The following is an 18,991-nucleotide window of genomic DNA, read 5'->3' on the forward strand; positions in this document are numbered from 1 at the left end:
ATACTCTGCTAGTGGCGTCATCGGATGCTGTATGGAGGGGCGTGTGATCAGTTCGCCGCTCTCCCAGTCGATGTTGGGTTCCGTGACCTTGGAACCGTTACTAATCGGCCGAGTAGCTCCTCAGTTGACCTCGCGAGGCTGAGTGCACCCCTTTCCAATCCTCCCAGCTAGAAAAAATCCCTGACAGTGCCGGGAATCGAACTTCGATCCCCCGAAAGGCAGTCAGTCGCGCTGACCGCTCAGCGACGGAGGCGGATTTAAACTGTATATGCACAATAAGTAAAATTTCTTTACTTGCTATCCTTCTTGCGTTTTCAGTGGCTAGCAGTGTCCATTCATATGTAAGTACTCATTTCGGAACCCATCATCATCATCATCATCATCATCATCATCATCATCATCATTTAAGACTGATTATGCCTTTCAGCGTTCAGTCTGGAGGATAGTCCCCCTTATAAAATTCCTCCATGATCCCCTATTCCGTGCTAACATTGGTGCCTCTTCTGATGTTAAGCCTATTACTTCAAAATCATTCTTAACCGAATCCTTGGTCTGCCCCGACTCCTCCTACCCTATAATGCTGAACCCATGAGTCTTTTGGGCAACCTTGCTTCTCCCATCCGTGTAACATGACCCCACCATCTAAGCCTGTGCGCCCTGACTGCTACATCTATAGAGTTCATTCCCAGTTTTTCTTTGATTTCCTCATTGTGGACACCCTCCTGCCATTGTTCCCATCTACTATTACCTGCAATCATCCTAACTACTTTCATATCCGTAACCTCAACCTTATTGATAAGGTACCCTGAATCCACTCAGCTTTCGCTCCCATACAACAAAGTTGGTCGAAAGATTGAACGGTGCACAGATAACTTAGTCTCGGTACTGACTTCCTTCTTGCAGAAGAGTGTAGATCGTAGCTGAGGACTCACTGCATTAGCTTTGCTACACCTCGCTTCCAGTTCTTTCACTATGTTGCCATCCTGTGAGAATATGCATTCTAAGTACTTGAAAGCGTCCACCTGTTCTAACTTTGTTCCTCCTATTTGGCACTCAATCCGTTTATATTTCTTTCCCACTGGCATTACTTTCGTTTTGGAGATGCTAATCTTCATACCATTGTCCTTACATTTCTGATCTAGCTCTGAAATATTACTTTGCAAACTTTCAATCGAATCTGCCATCACAACTAAGTCATCCGCATATGCAAGAATGCTTATTTTGTGTTCACACATCTTAATCTCGCCCAGCCAGTCTATTGTTTTCAACATATGATCCATATATAATATGAACAACAGTGGAGACGGGTTGCAGCCTTGTCTTACCCCTGAAACTACTCTGAACCATGAACTCAATTTACCGTCAACTCTAATTGCTGCCTGACTAGCCATGTAAATAGCTTTAATTGGTTGCAAAAGTTTGCCTCCTATTCCATAATCTCGTAGAACAGACAATAACTTCCTCCTAGGAACCCGGTCATATGCCTTTTCTAGATCTATAAAGCATAGATACAATTCCCTGTTCCATTCATAACACTTCTCCATTATTTGTCGTAAGCTAAAAATCTGGTCCTGACAACCTCTAAGAGGCCTAAACCCACACTGATTTTCCTCAAATTGGTCCTCAACTAATATTCGCACTTTCCTTTCAACAATACCTGAGAAGATTTTACCCACAACGCTGATTAAAGAGATACCTCTGTAGTTGTTACAATCTTTTCTGTTTCCATGTTTAAAGATTGGTGTGATTACTGCTTTTGTCCAGTCTGATGGAACCTGTCCCGACTCCCAGGCCATTTCAATTATTCTGTTTAGCCATTTAAGACCTTACATTCCACTGTATTTGATGAGTTCCGACTTAATTTCACCCACCCCAGCTGCTTTATTGCACTGCAATCTATTGATCATTTTCACCACTTCCTCAAATGTGTAGTGAGTGAAAAAGACGCAGTCTTGAGAATTTCACTGTATAATTTCTCCAGCGCGGGCCATGAAGTGAGGCTGGTTCCCTGGGTGTCGGTGTTACGCGGACGCGGTAAACGGACCCGCCAGCTAGGCGGCTTACCGCCGGCGGAACGAATCTACCAAGCACCGCCCCGGGTCATCGACTTCGGCCGCTCTGCATTCCACCGAACTCTGTATTCATCTCAATGTCACCTTTTTACGCTTTACATTTTTTATCGCCGTGATGTCGAAATTAAATCGCCGAAGTAGCCGACAAATGGACTCCAAATCAGACTCGCTTTTTCTTATTTCCAGCTCAGATGGTTAATCACTCCAGATCAACAGTTACTAGCGTAGCGACCTCTCAGAAACAGCCACCTCAACATAGAGACAAATACAAAATAGTTTCGTCATTTTCTTCTCAATTCCTTCTTTGAGACGACAACGTTCCACCCAGTTTTCGGTACGCCACCTTGCATGGAGTGTTACCACAAACCGCCTGTGCCGTTCCATCTACTAAATCTACACCTATATCGACATCTACGTCTCTACCCCGCAAGCGACCTTACAGCTTGTGGCGGAGGGCATTTATGTACCAGTGTCATTTCATATACGGTGATTAAGAAGGTTCTATCAGCTTAAAACAGTTGTAATATTCTATATATTCGTAGCATTATAGCCGGTCGGTGTGGCCGTGCGGTTCTAGGCGCTACAGTCTGGAACCGCGAGACCGCTACGGTCGCAGGTTCGAATCCTGCCTCGGGCATGGGTGTGTGTGATGTCCTTAGGTTAGTTAGGTATAAGTACTTCTAAGTTCTTGGGGACTGATGACCTCAGAAGTTAAGTCCCATAGTGCTCAGAGCCATTTGAACCATTTTTGTAGCATTGTATAAAATATAAAAAAATACTTCCCATTTCAGGAGAATGTGTATTCACTCTTGCATCGTCGTCTAGCCGCTTTAAACGTCATAGTATATCGTCAGTTGCCTTTCGAAGCAAATGTCATACCAAAGCATTAATGATTTTCTCCAATTCCTCGAATATACACTTCTGGAAATTGAAATAAGAACACCGTGAATTCATTGTCCCAGGAAGGGGAAACTTTATTGACACATTCCTGGAGTCGGATACATCACATGATCACACTGACAGAACCACAGGCACATAGACACAGGCAACAGAGCATGCACAATGTCGGCACTAGTACAGTGTATATCCACCTTTCGCAGCAATGCAGGCTACTATTCTCCCATGGAGACGATCGTAGAGATGCTGGATGCAGTCCTGTGGAACGGCTTGCCATGCCATTTCCACCTGGCGCCTCAGTTGGACCAGCGTTCGTGCTGGACGTGCAGACCGCATGAGACGACGCTTCATCCAGTCCCAAACATGCTCAATGGGGAACAGATCCGGAGATCTTGCTGGCCAGGGTAGTTCACTTACACCTTCTAGAGCACGTTGGGTGGCACGGGATACATGCGGACGTGCATTGTCCTTTTGGAACAGCAAGTTCCCTTGCCGGTCTAGGAATGGTAGAACGATGGGTTCGATGACGGTTTGGATGTACCGTGCACTATTCAGTGTCCCCTCGACGATCACCAGAGGTGTACGGCCAGTGTAGGAGATCGCTCCCCACACCATGATGCCGGGTGTTGGCCCTGTGTGCCTCGGTCGTATGCAGTCCTGATTGTGGCGCTCACCTGCACGGCGCCAAACACGCATACGACCATCATTGGCACCAAGGCAGAAGCGACTCTCATCGCTGAAGACGACACGTCTCCATTCGTCCGTCGATTCAAGCCTGTCGCGACACCACTGGAGGCGGGCTGCACGATGTTGGGGCGTGAGCGGAAGACGGCCTAACGGTGTGCGGGACCGTAGCCCAGCTTCATGGAGATGGTTGCGAATGGTCCTCGCCGATACCCCAGGAGCAACAGTGTCCCTAATTTTCTGGGAAGTGGCGGTGCGGTCCCCTACGGCACTGCGTAGGATGCTACGGTCTTGGCGTGCATCCGTGCGTCCGGTCCCAGGTCGACGGGCACGTGCACCTTTCGCCGACCACTGGCGACAACATCGATGTACTGTGGAGACCTCACGCCCCACGTGTTGAGCAATTCGGCGGTACGTCCACCCGGCCTCCCGCATGCCCAATATACGCCCTCGCTCAAAGTCCGTCAACTGCACATACGGTTCACGTCCACGCTGTCGCGGCATGCTACCAGTGTTAAAGACTGCGATGGAGCTCCGTATGCCACGGCAAACTGGCTGACACTGACGGCGGCGGTGCACAAATGCTGGGCAGCTAGCGCCATTCGACGGCCAACACCGCGGTTCCTGGTGTGTCCGCTGTGCCGTGCGTGTGATCATTGCTTGTACAGCCCTCTCGCAGTGTCCGGAGCAAGTATGGTGGGTCTGACACACCGGTGTCAATGTGTTCTTTTTTCCATTTCCAGGAGTGTATTTTGCCAGTTCCCATACATGTACAGAAAAGTTTGTACTATCTAAATATATTCTCTTGTAATATGTAACATATAAACAAATATTCCTTGATGAATTGCAACAATTAACAAAACTACGTCGATTTAAAATCAGATTGTCTCTTCTCAACCACCATATACGAACCTCTGATCAGAATAGTCCAGGCAGAACTTTGGGCACGATGAAACACTACTCCACATTAACATGAAAATCGCATAAAATCACATCTACATGAGAAACTGAATTTCGTTTGTGAGAAACAGCAGCATTAGTGTGCACACAAAAAAGTCAGTAATTTCATTTTGAGGCTCTCTTGTAAATGAAAGAGAATTCCTTGCCCTTTCTTTATTTATGCCAGAATTAAATGTTAACGAACATCGCTTTAGCGTTGAGAAAGTATTTTCAAATGGTTCAAATGGCTCTGAGCACTATGGGACTCAACTGCTGTGGTCATTAGTCCCCTAGAACTTAGAACTACTTAAACCTAACTAACCTAAGGACATCACACATATCCATGCCCGAGGCAGGATTCGAACCTGCGACCGTAGCAGTCGCACGGTTCCGGACTGCGCGCCTAGAACCGCGAGACCACCGCGGCCGGCAGAAAGTATTTTCTGGTGATGTCCAGTTGTCTAGTTAAGCTAGTACGTTCGATCGTGCATAATGGAAACAGTTAACTCAACCAAACCATTTTAACAATGCATGCGAGTCTGCTCTCATTTCAGCGTATACTCGCGGATTAAAACTTATGTTTCTCCGTGACATGAAACACAGATATACGTTCGTTGTTATGTAAGCAGTAAATCAAGGACACATAGAGAAATATCCACCAGTTCGTGAGAAATAACATCTGTCCACAATTTTCAACGCGTTACACGTACTGGGACATACAGGGCATTGAATCTGTCTGTCGATTAGAGCACAATATTTTTTATTATTTTGATGTAAGAAATTATCTTTATCTTACTTTTTTAATTCCTTTCCTCGGTAAAGAGTGTGTCGTGGACTGTGAAGCTTGAGGGAATGAAATATAATGCGATCACGAAGTCACGCTAAACAAATGTACATTTGTACTTGAATCTGCATGTGAGACACCAAACGGGGAAGAATTTTGCTTGTTCTATTAGTGGTTACACCTGTTCTTATTCTGCTATCATGAATTGGGACATAAATACCGTTGTTTCCATCACTTATAAATTTAATGTATATCGTACAGCGGCACAAATTGATTGTGCTTGAAAATATCACAGATCCTGACATTTAAATGGCACATAATAGAATAGAACATGGCGTCTTAAACATAACGATTCCGGCAGGCGAAATAGAATTCATCTGTTTTGGAGCTGAGTCTCCGGCTTTCACACACTGTTCCGTTCCTGGCGTGAAACAACTAATTGGTTCACAGTCTCAGTGAAGCACTTCTGAGCAATTTGTTTTAGTATTTTCTTCTGATCAGTATTCAAGAAATGTGGCATCCGTTTCCCTCAAAGCTTTTTCATTCCGAGTCCTTCATGTGCTGTGTACTGTATTCTCCGCCTATGTCATCGGCTGTTTCATTCATTCTCGCTGTCAGTCTTCCAGTACAATATTGTGCCCTTTCTCAACGTATTAGTGTACTACTGGGACGTCCTTAAGAACAAGTACGACCATGGTGAGTTCAGCTAGCCATTTCTTAATTGTTTAAAACGATGGTGCAGACAATACTTCTGATTAATTTCCGAATTCAAGAAACTGTTAACAACGAAAAATTGTATAATGGCGTTGCCCCCCAATTTATACATTTGCAGTGAACACACAAGACTGTTTTAAATAGGCATAAACAAAACTATTCTATAGATCAAGCTGACACTTTCGAAACAAACAAACAAACAAAAATGGTTCAAATGGCTCTAAGCACTATGGGACTAAACATCAGACGTCATCAGTCCCCTGGACTTAGAACTACTTAAACCTAACTAACCTAAGGACATCACAAACATCCATGCCCAAGGCAGGATTCGAACCTGCGACCGTAGCAGCAGCGCCGTTCCGGACTGAAGCGCCTAGAAGCGCTCGGCCACAGAGGACGGCCTTCCGAAACACGTGCCAACATAACAAAAATAAGGTTTCATTCAAATAACATCCCCCCATTTTTTTTCCAGGCCGCGATACTCTCACCTTAACCTAAATTAAGGAAGGTGGCAAGACATTAGACTGTCAATATGGAGAACGGTGATTCAGATCCCCGTCCGCTCATCCAGACTTTGGTTTTCCTAACTCGCTTGATTCTAATGCCAGGATGGTTCCTTTGAAAAGGAAACGGCTTGTTTCCTTCTCCTATCCGCGCTTGTGCTCTATCCCTAATGACCTCGCATTCAAAACTTTCTCAGACGGTAGTTTTTCGGTGGAGGAAATATTTAAGCGACCATTAAAATGTGTTTTCCACCAGTAATTGGCCTACAATGAGCTATGTAATATAAAGGTATGAATCAGGTCACAGTCTGTTCAATATCTTTCTTTCTTACATCATGTACAAATAAGTAGAATCCAGGATTCTTTTAGCAACCAACATAGGAACAAGCTATTCTTTGCTGCAGTTTTTGAGATATTTTGGAAGTATCTCATTTCGAAGTGATTTCGTGTTTTTGGGTAGATACAGGACACGGAGAGATGAGGAAGCAACACTGAATTATGCGTAAAATCGAAATGGCAACGAATAAATTCTTGTGTAGTCGCGTTGTGTAATACTACTCCAATTTGTGTTGATTGCGAGAGGTGAATTACGTCGTCAGGCAAGTAACTGTCATATGCAACCACGAAAACAGGCTATTCAGCGGATCGCAAAGTTGTTGACTGTTTTATATTTGGAATCTCAATAATGATTTACCTGACAGAGTATGCGACCGCACATTGTAACAAAATGGTAGGACAGAAATGACAATGTTAGGACAAATGCACAGTGACCAGTGGAACACAAGAAATGCATCATACGAATTCGTATGGATATTAGCGAAGCCTTCTCCCCGTACATGTTTGAAATGCCCTTGAAGATGCGGGAAGATAAGCTGTTTAATGTGCTTGCAGAATCACTTAGCAGTACAGTATCTTCAGAACGATCTGAGTGCTGAACCGAAATTGCAAATTGTATGCAAACAGCAAATGATAAATGTTGAAGTGCAGGAGGGCAACAGTGGAATTTATATGCACTATATGACGTCATTCGTGACCTTTCATTTTGATTCATCTCTCCATTTATTTCGCTAACAACGTTCTCTTCATTCTCCTCTTCCTCGACTCCACTCAGGAATTCGTTTTAGGTCTATTACTCGTATTTTCTACCACAGTTAACCGAAATTCGTCAGGAAATGTCTCACGTATAACATTTCTTGTGTCCTGAAATCTGATATTCCCATGACCACGATAATCTCCTAAGCTGTTCTAGAACTATGCAGTGCTCCATTTGTTTCTAACAATTAAAAGTCACTTGTTTTACGGTTTCGCGAACTTCGGCCGAATTGCTCTACACAGTTTCCTTCTTTGACTATGTCATGTACTGCATATTCAGTTATTTCAGGTATTTGGCCGTCACTGTCAATAAGCAGCCACACACATTACGTGCACCGCGGTGTACGAACTTCGTACAGGTAGCAATCGCAGAAATGGCATGAGCCGAATAATTTTCATCGTTACCGGCAAACAGTCGCTCGATTGAGTTATTGCGCGGGCAGTTTCTACTAACTTGTTACCCAGTACTAAGAAGCATTTTTCATTTACCACAATGCTGTGAGGTCCTAGAACAGTCCCTTCAGTCTGGAACCGCGCGACCGCTACGGTCGCAGGTTCGAATCCTGCCTCGGGCATGGATGTGTGTGACATGGGGACTGATGACGTCAGCTGTTGGTGCACAGTTAATGTCCACAGACGAAAGAACATAACAACGGCATTTTTGTATGCATTTGGTCGAGGAGTTTAGTAAACTGCCTAGTAAAGGTACCAAGAGTACTACATGAGCCAACAGTTGTTTCCTTGTTGGTGTGTTTTCTTATTACATGAAACGGAATATTAGACTTAATGTCCCCTTAGTAACTTGAAAACACCTACCCTATAATATTAAAAGAAGTGGTTTCATGTTATTTCAGTGAGTCCAGTCTCTGAGTGCACTTAGCAGTATGACATTGCACCCCGTCTGGTATGGATAGATGGACTGATTCAGTTGGGAAGTGTGTCATAAACCCATGGTATCCTCTCCTGGGTTTGGCTGGTCCACAACTGTTGTAACTGGTTCTTGATATCCAGGATACTGTCACTGGTCCCACATATGTTCTTTCGGGGACAGATCTACAGATCTTGCTGACCACCGGTGTATCTCATCGCCTCGCAGGCAGTTCACGGAGGCACACACCATATGTGGACGAACATTGTCTTATTGAAAATTGGCACCACAAAACTGTCGCGTAAGAGGTAACATATGAGGACGCAGGATGTCTGTGACGTGCTGTTGTATCATCATAGTCCACAGTCACTACCACTACACTACACGCGTTGGCTCCCCAGGCCCTGAGTAACACTGTTGTGCTTCTCCACAATGAAATATGAGACCTCTCCACAGGTCGACACCTTACTCGCGGACGATGCCGTGCGGGGTAGAGCAGACGCGCGATAGATAGGCGATGTTTAGTACTGAAGACTTCATACAGTAAGGATGGAGAAAAATAAACAGAATAAGACACGTTCTTCGAACTTTTCCACAGACGAAATATATGCTATAAATTGCCCTGGAGCAGTGTAAGGACTTACGGGAAAAAAACTTGTAAGGTAACTACGACCTACAAAGAAAAGTCACGGAAGTGAAGTTGCCGTTCATGAAACATGGGAACATTTTTGAAAATGTTTAACGATGACATAAAGAAAAAATACATTAGTTCTGATAGTTACGTACTACTTTGTCCAAAAAAAACCTCAGTTTAAATTATTTATCATTCGTTTTCTGGAACTGATATGTCCTTCACATAACAAATGGGGAGCTCGTTGGGGCCCATTCTCCTTCTCAGCAGGCATATCACAGAAGTTAGATCTTTGTTAACGAAAGGAAACAATGTAATTCTCAGCACTAAGGTTGCCTAGAATGCTGCCCATTACAGTGGCCAGAGCACTAGATAAGTATCAAGTGACGTATTGAGGCGGTTGTCGTAATTATTTTTATGACCAGTAACTTAAGAAATGAATCTTCTGGCAGGTGATCGATAACGCCAATGCCTTATACTATTGGCCATAAGAGATATAACGACCGAATCTGACATTTTTTCCTTGGTGTCCTCACTGTGACCGACGGAACCTCAGAAAAGAACTAGAAATCGAATATATGTGCGTACACTTTGTTCTCTGAGCAAGTGACACATCATCGCTGTTAGTGACCCAAATGTTTAGCTGTGTTGTCAGAAGATACTGTGCAATTACCCACGTCATTAGACAACCAAAGTGTGCTGGGAAGAATAGGAATATCGTACGCACATTACAGAACCAGTAAAATTCATTTCCTCATACATATTAACGTTAGATTTCAAGTCAGCTCCGGGCAGATTTTGGAAGGGGCGTCATTGTGGTTCTTCAGTTGGCGGCTAGTCGAATCGTGCAATATTCAGACATAGGTCGTGTATCTCGTACAATATGCGATTAATCAACTGCAGTCGAAGCGCGATAATTTGTTTATTCATATACTTATTTGTCTTTAATTCCTTTTATATGACGTCGGATACGGCAATTTTAAAACCAGCAAGAAACAGCGGGGATTTGCATAACTGGACTGGTTAGAGTTATACAGATTTACGAGAAATGGTGCAAATGGCTCTAAGTACTAAGGGACTTAACATTTGAGGTCATCAGTCCCCTAGAACGTAGAACTACTTAAACCCAACTAACCTTAGGACATCACACACATCCATGCCCGAGGCAAGATTCGAACTTGCGACCGTAGCGGTCGCGCAGTTCCAGACTGAAGCGCCTAGAACTGCTCAGCCACACCGGCCGGTGCTACAGATTTTCGCACGTACATAGAAATATTCATACTAGTTACCAACACTAAAAGTACTTACAGATATTCGCATCCATATGTACAGTTAAAGACACATACAAGGTAAGTCTTCACGGAGATTTATTCATTTTGTTGTACACGTCGTCGTAATTTCTTTCACATAGCGTATAGTAGTATTTCATGATTGTCTGCTAACAAAAATATTAAACACACGAAAAAGAATTATCTTGCATGACAAATGTGGTAATATAACTGTGTGTGGTAAGTTTGCACTCTGTCGGGAACTCCTTGCTTTGGTCACACACATTTACCTGTAAGTACATAAAATTTGTGTTTAGTTTCTGCGATGTTACCGTTGGTATTTTGATATATTGTAGGGACATATCATGATCATGTAACACTTTTTGTTTAAGTACTAACAATACTTTTATACTCTTTATATCAAGTGGGAACTTACTGTCGGATTTGTTGGTTTCGGCCTTTTACTTGTCATGTGGTAATTATCATTATATCTATGCAGACATTTGTTAAGGATTCGATGCATTGTTTCTGCAAGTACACAATCACGGTGCTGGAACTGTTAAGATTTTAATTTTTCTCTTTAACATTGTCGTGGCTGTAATTTGCAATACGCTTTACAGCTTTCTTTTTGTGCTTAACCAGTCTTGTATGTGTGTGTTGACAGCACCACCCCATATCTGTACATAATGTAACAAGTATGGGTATATGAAACCATATCACACATTCAGTAATGTGCCTCCATTTACTGTGCTGTACATTTTCCTCATTAGGAATGTGTTTGAGCTAATTCTTTGACATGTAGTATTTACGTGACCTTCCCAAGACAAAATAAGCACTTATATGAAATGAATTGGGAATTACGAATAAGGACAACCATCAGCTGTAGAATGTAATGACGACAATGAAAATTTTTGGCGGACCAGGACTCGAACCCGAATTTCCCGCTTGTCGCGAGCGGTTGCCTTAGCAGTTAGCTATCCATGCACGACCCAAGGCCAGACCCAAACTTACATATGTCGTCAACCATTCGTCTACGACCTCTACACGTACGCCCATATATATATTCCCGTACAGGTCAGACTTTGTACTTGAAAGTCGCTTGCCCGGTATCATCAGAGAAATGCTATGTTGCAGTGCCTGTGTTATTCTGATTACGATGCACAGTTCTTTTGGACATGCATGCATGTCCATAGGAACTTTCCATCGTAATCGTAATCGTTAAGCGGGAAATCCGGGTTCGAGTCCTGGTTCGACACAAATTGTCATTGGCTTTATTCCATTGTACAACTGATGGTTATCCTTATTGGCAAATTCGAATTCATTTCATGTATTTCATAACGGCTGTAGTCGCCGCAGTGCCTGTTCCTTTGGACATGCATGCTTGTCCAAAGGAACTTACCATCGCAATCAGAATAACACAGTCACTGCAATACCTTACAGACAAGCACTTGTATTGCAATTCCTTCTTTCATGCAGGTCTGTTTTCCCAAATTTACGGCTGATGTTTTCAGTGTGATCATTTACAATGGCAAGGACATATCTGTACATTGCTTTTGTTCCATTTATGAAGAATTTTTGCTAGTGAAAACTGGATTGCATTGTCAATATTCAAACCAGTTCTTTTCTCCATTTCATGAAGTGGTGTAGTTTTCGTTGAAAATGGAACTGGCCTCATGTGGGTCCGAAAAATCTTCCCTTGCGGTGTAAGTGTTATGTTTCCATTGTCTGTACTGCTTATTTCTATTATATCTGCATTTATGAAAGCACAGACAGTATTTGCTATCGTATGTGAACTTTCCGTTGCTTTCTTGAAGTACATGCATTTGGTTTCTCTTAATGCTCTGAGGTAAACTCTCTTTCTGTTTCTGTGGACTTCATTACTGGTTTGGTTGTTATTTTTTGGTACCACACCTATAAAAGTTTCAGTTTCTCTCTTGCTCTATTGCTATTTTTATAGACACATTTTCCCCATTTATGACATCAGTATTGCAACATTAACACTTTGTTTTTTATACATTTGTTTTCGGGAATTGCACACTCCTGAACTACTTTTGGCACCCTCTTGACATTTTGTTGAGCTATTTGCGTAGTCACATAACTTTCTTCTCTCTTGTTACACTGCAGAGTACTCCCTGCTTGTTGTACAGCATACAGCGTTCTTTTTCTACCATTTGTACGTTCGTAGTTCTAATTTTTTTTCCCTGGTACAAATTCCCACTCACCATTTCCAGAATCAAGTTAGCGCAGTACTTTCTGCAGGTTACTTATTTTGTCATGAAACGTGGATATGATTCTCCACAAATACCAAATTTCTTCAGCGACTTCATTTTTATTTCCTATGAACACAATACCCGATATTATCACTGACACATCGCCCATGTAGGCACTCGAAAATTGGGAATTTTCTTGTTCAAGACTTTTTTTTCATTTTATACTGTATTTTGCACTTACGTTACAAAAATCCAATACATGCTTTCTGTCTCTTACACGAAAATTTTTCCCTCTTAAGCACGTTTCTACAGGTCTGTCGTGTTTTAATACGCCACCTAAATATCTGCTAAGTGCACCATCCGCCACATTGCATTTTTGCGTATAAATCCGTGTCGATAGCTAATTTAGCGGTGTTGCCAAGCGCATTTTGTTGTAATTGAGATCAACATCGAAGCTCGTTTAATCCATTGTTAGTGTTAACAACATAGCGAATTCATATAGTGGGTTCATTTTCTGAAGTAAGGTCAAAACTGATCTCCAGTCAACGAAGTTTACACAATCAGCCCTTAATCTTTGTTCCCAAGTGACGCTCAACAGGAGAATCGTAAACAGCCTTCAGACTGCCGCCGTTGATAAACACCGTGAGGTCACACTCCCATGCGGAGGCAACTACGGCGGCAAGAGTTGACTTCGGTCAGAGCTACAGCACGGAGGGACCTCGCCAACAATGAGTCTGCACGGCGGTGACCCACATTCGAGCGAGCGGAGAAGCGCCTGGGTTGGCCTTGTCTCACGCCCACATCGCTCGTTCAGAAGGGGGGCACACTACCGAGAAACTCCGAAATACTTCCACAGTCTTCCTTATAACCTTCGGTTTGTCACGGTCCAGATAATATTCTCGTGATGAAAGATGTACCCTAAAGTTAGGGTGGAAGGAAGATAGGGAGTAGAAGTTTGCGCTAGGGAGGGATGGGGAGGGAAATCGGCCATACCGTTTACGAAGAAATCATCCTAGCGTTTGCCTGGAGCGATTTAGGGAAATCACGGAAAACCTAAATCTAGATAGTAGGACGGAGATTTCAACCGTCGTTCTCTCGAATGCGAGTTTGGTGTGTTTTACTACTGGGCTACCTCGCTTGGTGCCTAAAATTAACTTCCACAATTAGAAAGAAAGCATTTCGCGGTTTCTTATTGCTGAAGGAGCTTGTTACAGCTTTACAAAATCCAGCACAAGAAACTCACAAGCCCCCCTCAATGCTGTTGGGTTCTTCAGTCCGAACATTGGTTTGATGCAAACTCTCCATGCTAATCTATTCTGTACAAAATTCTTCCTTTCTGCATAACTGCTGCAAGCTGCATCCACTTAAACCTGCTTACAGTAGTTAATCTGTGGTCTCCCTCTATAACTTTAACGCCCCTCCCCCACTCACCTCAATTAACAAGCAGGCGATTCCTTGATGCCAGCCGGGCCTATTGGCCGAGAGGTTCTAGGCGCTACAGTTTGGAACCGCGCGACCGCTACGGTCGCAGGTTAAATCCTGCCTCGGGCATGGATGTGTGTGATGTCCTTAGGTTAGTTAGGTTTAAGTAGTTCTAAGTTCTATGGGACTGATGATCTCAGAAGTTAAGTCCCATAGTGCTCAGAGCCACTTGAATCTTTTTGAACCTTGATGCCACGTGATTTGTGCTATCAAGCGATCCCTTCTTTCAGTCAAGTTACCCACCTCCTCCTAAGCACTCTTCTGTAGCAAAATCCTTCTTGTCTGTATTGTTCATCATCCACATTTCACTTCCGAGAAAATCTACATTCCAGATAAATACCTTCAGAAAAGATTTCCTAACACTTAAATATACACACCTCAAAAAAAGTTTTGCCTCACCTAGGTTCCGAGAGTTTCGGAACCTGTACAGAAAATTGGAATAGAGATCAACATAAACATCATTTACGCCCTTTTTATTGCTCACGAAAACCACACATTACATGTTGTACCACCATACAGCGATACCTTCAGAGATGGTGGTCCAGATTGCTGTATACACTGTACCTCTAATACCCAGTAGCACGTCCTGTTGCATTGATGCATGCCTGTGTTCGTCGTGGCATACTATCCACAAGTTCAAGGCACTGTTGGACCAGATTGTCCCACTCCTCAATGGCGATTCGGCGTAGATCCCTCAGAGTGGTTGGTGGGTCACGTCGTCCATAAACAGCCCTTTTCAATCTATCATAGGCATCTTCGACAGGGTTCATGTCTGGAGCACACACTGGCCACTCTAGTCGAGCCATATTGTTATCCTCAAGGAATTCATTCACAAGATGTGCACGATGGGGTGGGAATTGTCGTCCATGAAGACGAATGCCTCGCCAATATGCTGTCAACATCGTTGCACTATCAATCGAAGGATGATATTCACGTATCGTACAGCCGTTACGGCTCATGACCACCAGCGACGTACGTCGGCCTCACATAATGCCATCCCAAAACAACAGGGAGCCTCCACCTTGCTGCACTCGCTGGACAGTGTGTTTAAGGCGTTCAGCCTGACAGGGTTGCCTCCAAACACGTCTCCGACGATTGTCTGGTTGAAGGCTTATCCGACATTCATCGGCGAAGAGAACGTGGTGCCAATCCTGAGCGGTCCATTCGGCATGTTGTTGCTCCCGTACCACGCTGCATGGTGTTGTGGCTGCAAAGATGGACCTCACCATGTACGTCAGGAGTGAAGTTGCGCATCATGCAGCCTGTTGCGCACAGTTTGAGTCGTGACGCGGCGTCTTGTGGCTGCACAAGAAGCATTATTCAACATGGTGACGTTGCTGTCAGGGTTCCTCCGAGCCATAATCCGTAGGTAGCGGTCATACACTGGAGTCGTAGCCCTTGGGCGGCCTGAGCCAGGCATGTCACTGACAGTTCCTGTCTCTCTGTATCTCCTCCATGTCCGAACAACATGGCTTTGGTTCATTCCGAGATGCCTGGACACTTCCCTTGTTGGTAATTCGTTAGATTTACACTAATGAAAAAAATTATCAGGATTTCAGAATTATAAAAGCTCTCTGTCATGTATAATTCAGTATGGTATGAAGGCCCCACGTGCAATAGCCTCAGCTTCTAAATACAGAGTCATGGAATCAAAGGGGCTGTTGATATATCACTGGGGATTTCTCCTGTACTCAGGTCGTAAAGTAATCCACAAAGTGTCCTGGAGAAGAGAAGAAATAATTTGCTGACCTACAATATTCCTGACATATTTAATGGAGGACATATCATATTTACTTGCAAGCCAGGCGAGAATGGGCAGCCTTCATTCTTCAATGAAGGTTAAATTTGGTCAGTACTGTCCTTCTGAAATAGGGCATGTGGAAATGTCTGAAAGAGAGGCACTGACTCGAGCTTTAAAACTTCACTAATGTAGCTGTGACTGATGACCATAGCAGTCTGGTCCCTTTAATCCCACAAACCACAATGTAGCTGTAGTTGTTCAGATTATTCTCAGTATGTGGAAGTTGAGATCACAGATTGTCTTCAGTGACTCTACGAATCATCACACTTTGTGCTTAAGCACTGTTTTGTTCAATAGTGCTGGCTGACAAACTGAAGTCACCACAGTAGCATCTAACAAGTATGAGGCCATGATTGTAGTACATTGCGCTTAAGTGGAAACACTACATTTTGCCAGTCAATATGCCAATGATGTGTTAATGTGCACACAGTACTGTTCAGGATGTTCATGATTTCTGGAGAATGGACAGCAGTCCAGCCTGACGCGGCCAACAATAAACCATTTCAGACAGGTTCCCACTTGTTATAGTGCCAACCCAATGCTGCGGACAAAACTGGGTGGCCCCACAAACAAAATGGAATCCTTCCTGTGCTGGAGTCACATTGGACAGTATAGTACCACCTCATTGCTGTGTTTCATCCTATTCCATCCACTAGCCCTTTGTATTTACCACTACCACAGTATAATGCTCTGCACAAGCAGGAATATACACCATGACAATTGATTAATATGGGACCGAGCAATTTACATTGATCAAACTCACTTGTATTTTCATATTTCCTACTTTGGCATTGACAAAACATAATGGCACTCATTGTCACAGACTGAACATAGTGTACTATGGGTCCAGGAATTACTGGGGTCACATGTATATAGTCTCTAGATAATGTTAGTCACTTTTTACTGTACTTTTGTACTACTGTACTTTTGTACACATTTTCTTAATTCAGAAACATTTCAGTTATTTTTCCAGTTGTAAGATTCATAACTGTCAGTGAGTATAACCACAGTACTTATTTTATTTTATTTGTCAGTGTTTGTTCTTAAAGTTCTTCTTTGAAGAGCCAGTGTGCAAAACATGACTGTTTTTGAAAGATCATATGTTTAATAGCTGCACACAGTTTCAGACAGCATTATGATAGTCAGGTTGAATTTCTTTGTATAACTAGTTATAGTAGTGCAAGTAGCTGCACTATTAATATTGTTGATAAATGTGGACAATGCCCATAGGTAACTTGGTAAAACTGTTTCCTGCAGTCAGTTCTAACCTTTGAATGAAACTCTTCGCTTATTCTTCCTTTGCTATTCAAATGTTTGACTGATGTAATACATTATTCAATTTCTAATATCATGGCCCCTTCTCCTCTCAGTTCTGATTTTCAAAGGCAAGGAACTTACACTGCTAGCATTTTACAGGCCTATGATTGTCTTAACTGAAAATAGGTGCCTACTATAGGATCTACTGAATCTGAGTAAGATTTGTATTGGATTGCAGGTCGCTCTTGGAACCTAGTGGCTGCGGCGGCGCGGCCAGTCAGCAAGTCTGCTGTAAGCATGCCTTTCATTGACGACGACCTGCTGTGGTGCCCTGACAACGACGGCAAGATGGTGGACCTGTCACAATGCTTGGCAAGTGACTTCTGCTTTCCAGTCAGCTTTTCATTTTTCATCCCTTAAAAGTACACTCTGTGCAGGATTCACAAGGCAATGTTGTGCCGCACAAAATTTTCCACATGAGCAAAGTTGAAGCACTGTTTAAAATGTTTTATAGCTATTTAAATAGAATGATTTTCACAATTCAAATTCTGCCCATATAGCTGATTGGCTATAATGTTAATTAAAGTCTGATTCAAACACCAAGGAAAAATCCTAATTAGCATTCATGAGTAGTTTTCTGCAGTGTGTTCACTACATGGATTAAGTAACATATCGTAGTTATCATTTCAAAAATCAAAATATAGTCAGATTATATCCTATAAAATGGATCATTGCCAGTTTTATGACAAAATCTGTTATCAAGATGAAGGGTGGATTAAACTCTATAGCCTTTTATTAGGCCTTGTTACGGGTGGTATGCTGTAGCCTTCCTCCCACCTTTTTATTGACTTACCCAGCCAGTCACTGGGGAGGGAAGTGGGGGGGGGGGGGGGGGACCAAAGATTGTTTGATCCCAAAGAATGTTATAACTTGGCATTTTTCACATTAACAAATCATTCACAAAGGTAAAAGATGTGATAAGTGACAGAAAAAAATTCTAGGACTGACTCATGATCTTTGACATTTAAGTTTATAGTCTGACACTTATCCACTAAGCTATAGAGCCACTAGAAGAACCTTAGGATGTAATAGAAATCACAGTACAACTTGATATTTTTCATATACTGAAACAGTCTCCATGATGAGTGTTATAGTGTTTGGAAAATTCTAACAGTTTCAGATCAAATCTGTAACCTTTGCATTTGTGGTGTGATACTTAACCAGTCAACTGGGAAACTACAAATCTGTGTATTATTTATATAAATTTGGATTTAGAGCTTTCAAAACATAATTATACAAAAACAGTGGTTAAATACTTGTTTACATGTTCCATAGCTCATATTATTTGCAAACATAATGATTTTCGATCTGTGGTTTACACAAAAGCTACACAGAATTTGTAAAAAGCATAATGAGATGACAATAGTTGAGACATATAAAAGTTTTTAATTCACTGTTTATTTTTTAACATTTCATCTATAATATAGGAAGATTATTTGATCAGGATTTTAAAATATTATGGTTGTCTGTCAGGTGTTTTCTCTCTCTGCATACAATGGTAAAAAATTTAATTTGACTGTATTCCACACCTTGAAATTAGTACTGCAATAAGTTATTACTATACAATTTAATAAGTGAATGTCATTGTTGCTCTAAAAATTCAATGAGTTCCTGTCAATAAATTTCATTCACAAATAAATATACTGTAGGACTGTAGTTGATATTTATAGTTGTACTTCTCTAAACTCTAGTCATAATTCTCATTACTTTCATTTTTTTTCAGTGATAT

General features: G+C 42.5%; 1 protein-coding gene across 7 annotated transcripts in view; it reads left to right on the top strand.

Moving 5' to 3' along the window:
• Window positions 1–18,991, top strand: part of LOC126297938 (ecdysone-induced protein 74EF) — an 844,422-nt gene that overhangs the window by 415,418 nt on the left and 410,013 nt on the right. For all 7 annotated transcript variants that reach the window (XM_049989256.1, XM_049989260.1, XM_049989262.1 and 4 more), the window contains one exon: window positions 17,441–17,574. In XM_049989256.1, the coding sequence (XP_049845213.1) occupies window positions 17,500–17,574 (75 nt within the window). In that variant the 5' untranslated portion in view covers window positions 17,441–17,499. The remainder of the gene's footprint in view (window positions 1–17,440; window positions 17,575–18,991) is intronic.

Source organism: Schistocerca gregaria, chromosome X (genome assembly GCF_023897955.1).
Source record: "Schistocerca gregaria isolate iqSchGreg1 chromosome X, iqSchGreg1.2, whole genome shotgun sequence".
NCBI lineage: Eukaryota > Metazoa > Arthropoda > Insecta > Orthoptera > Acrididae > Schistocerca > Schistocerca gregaria.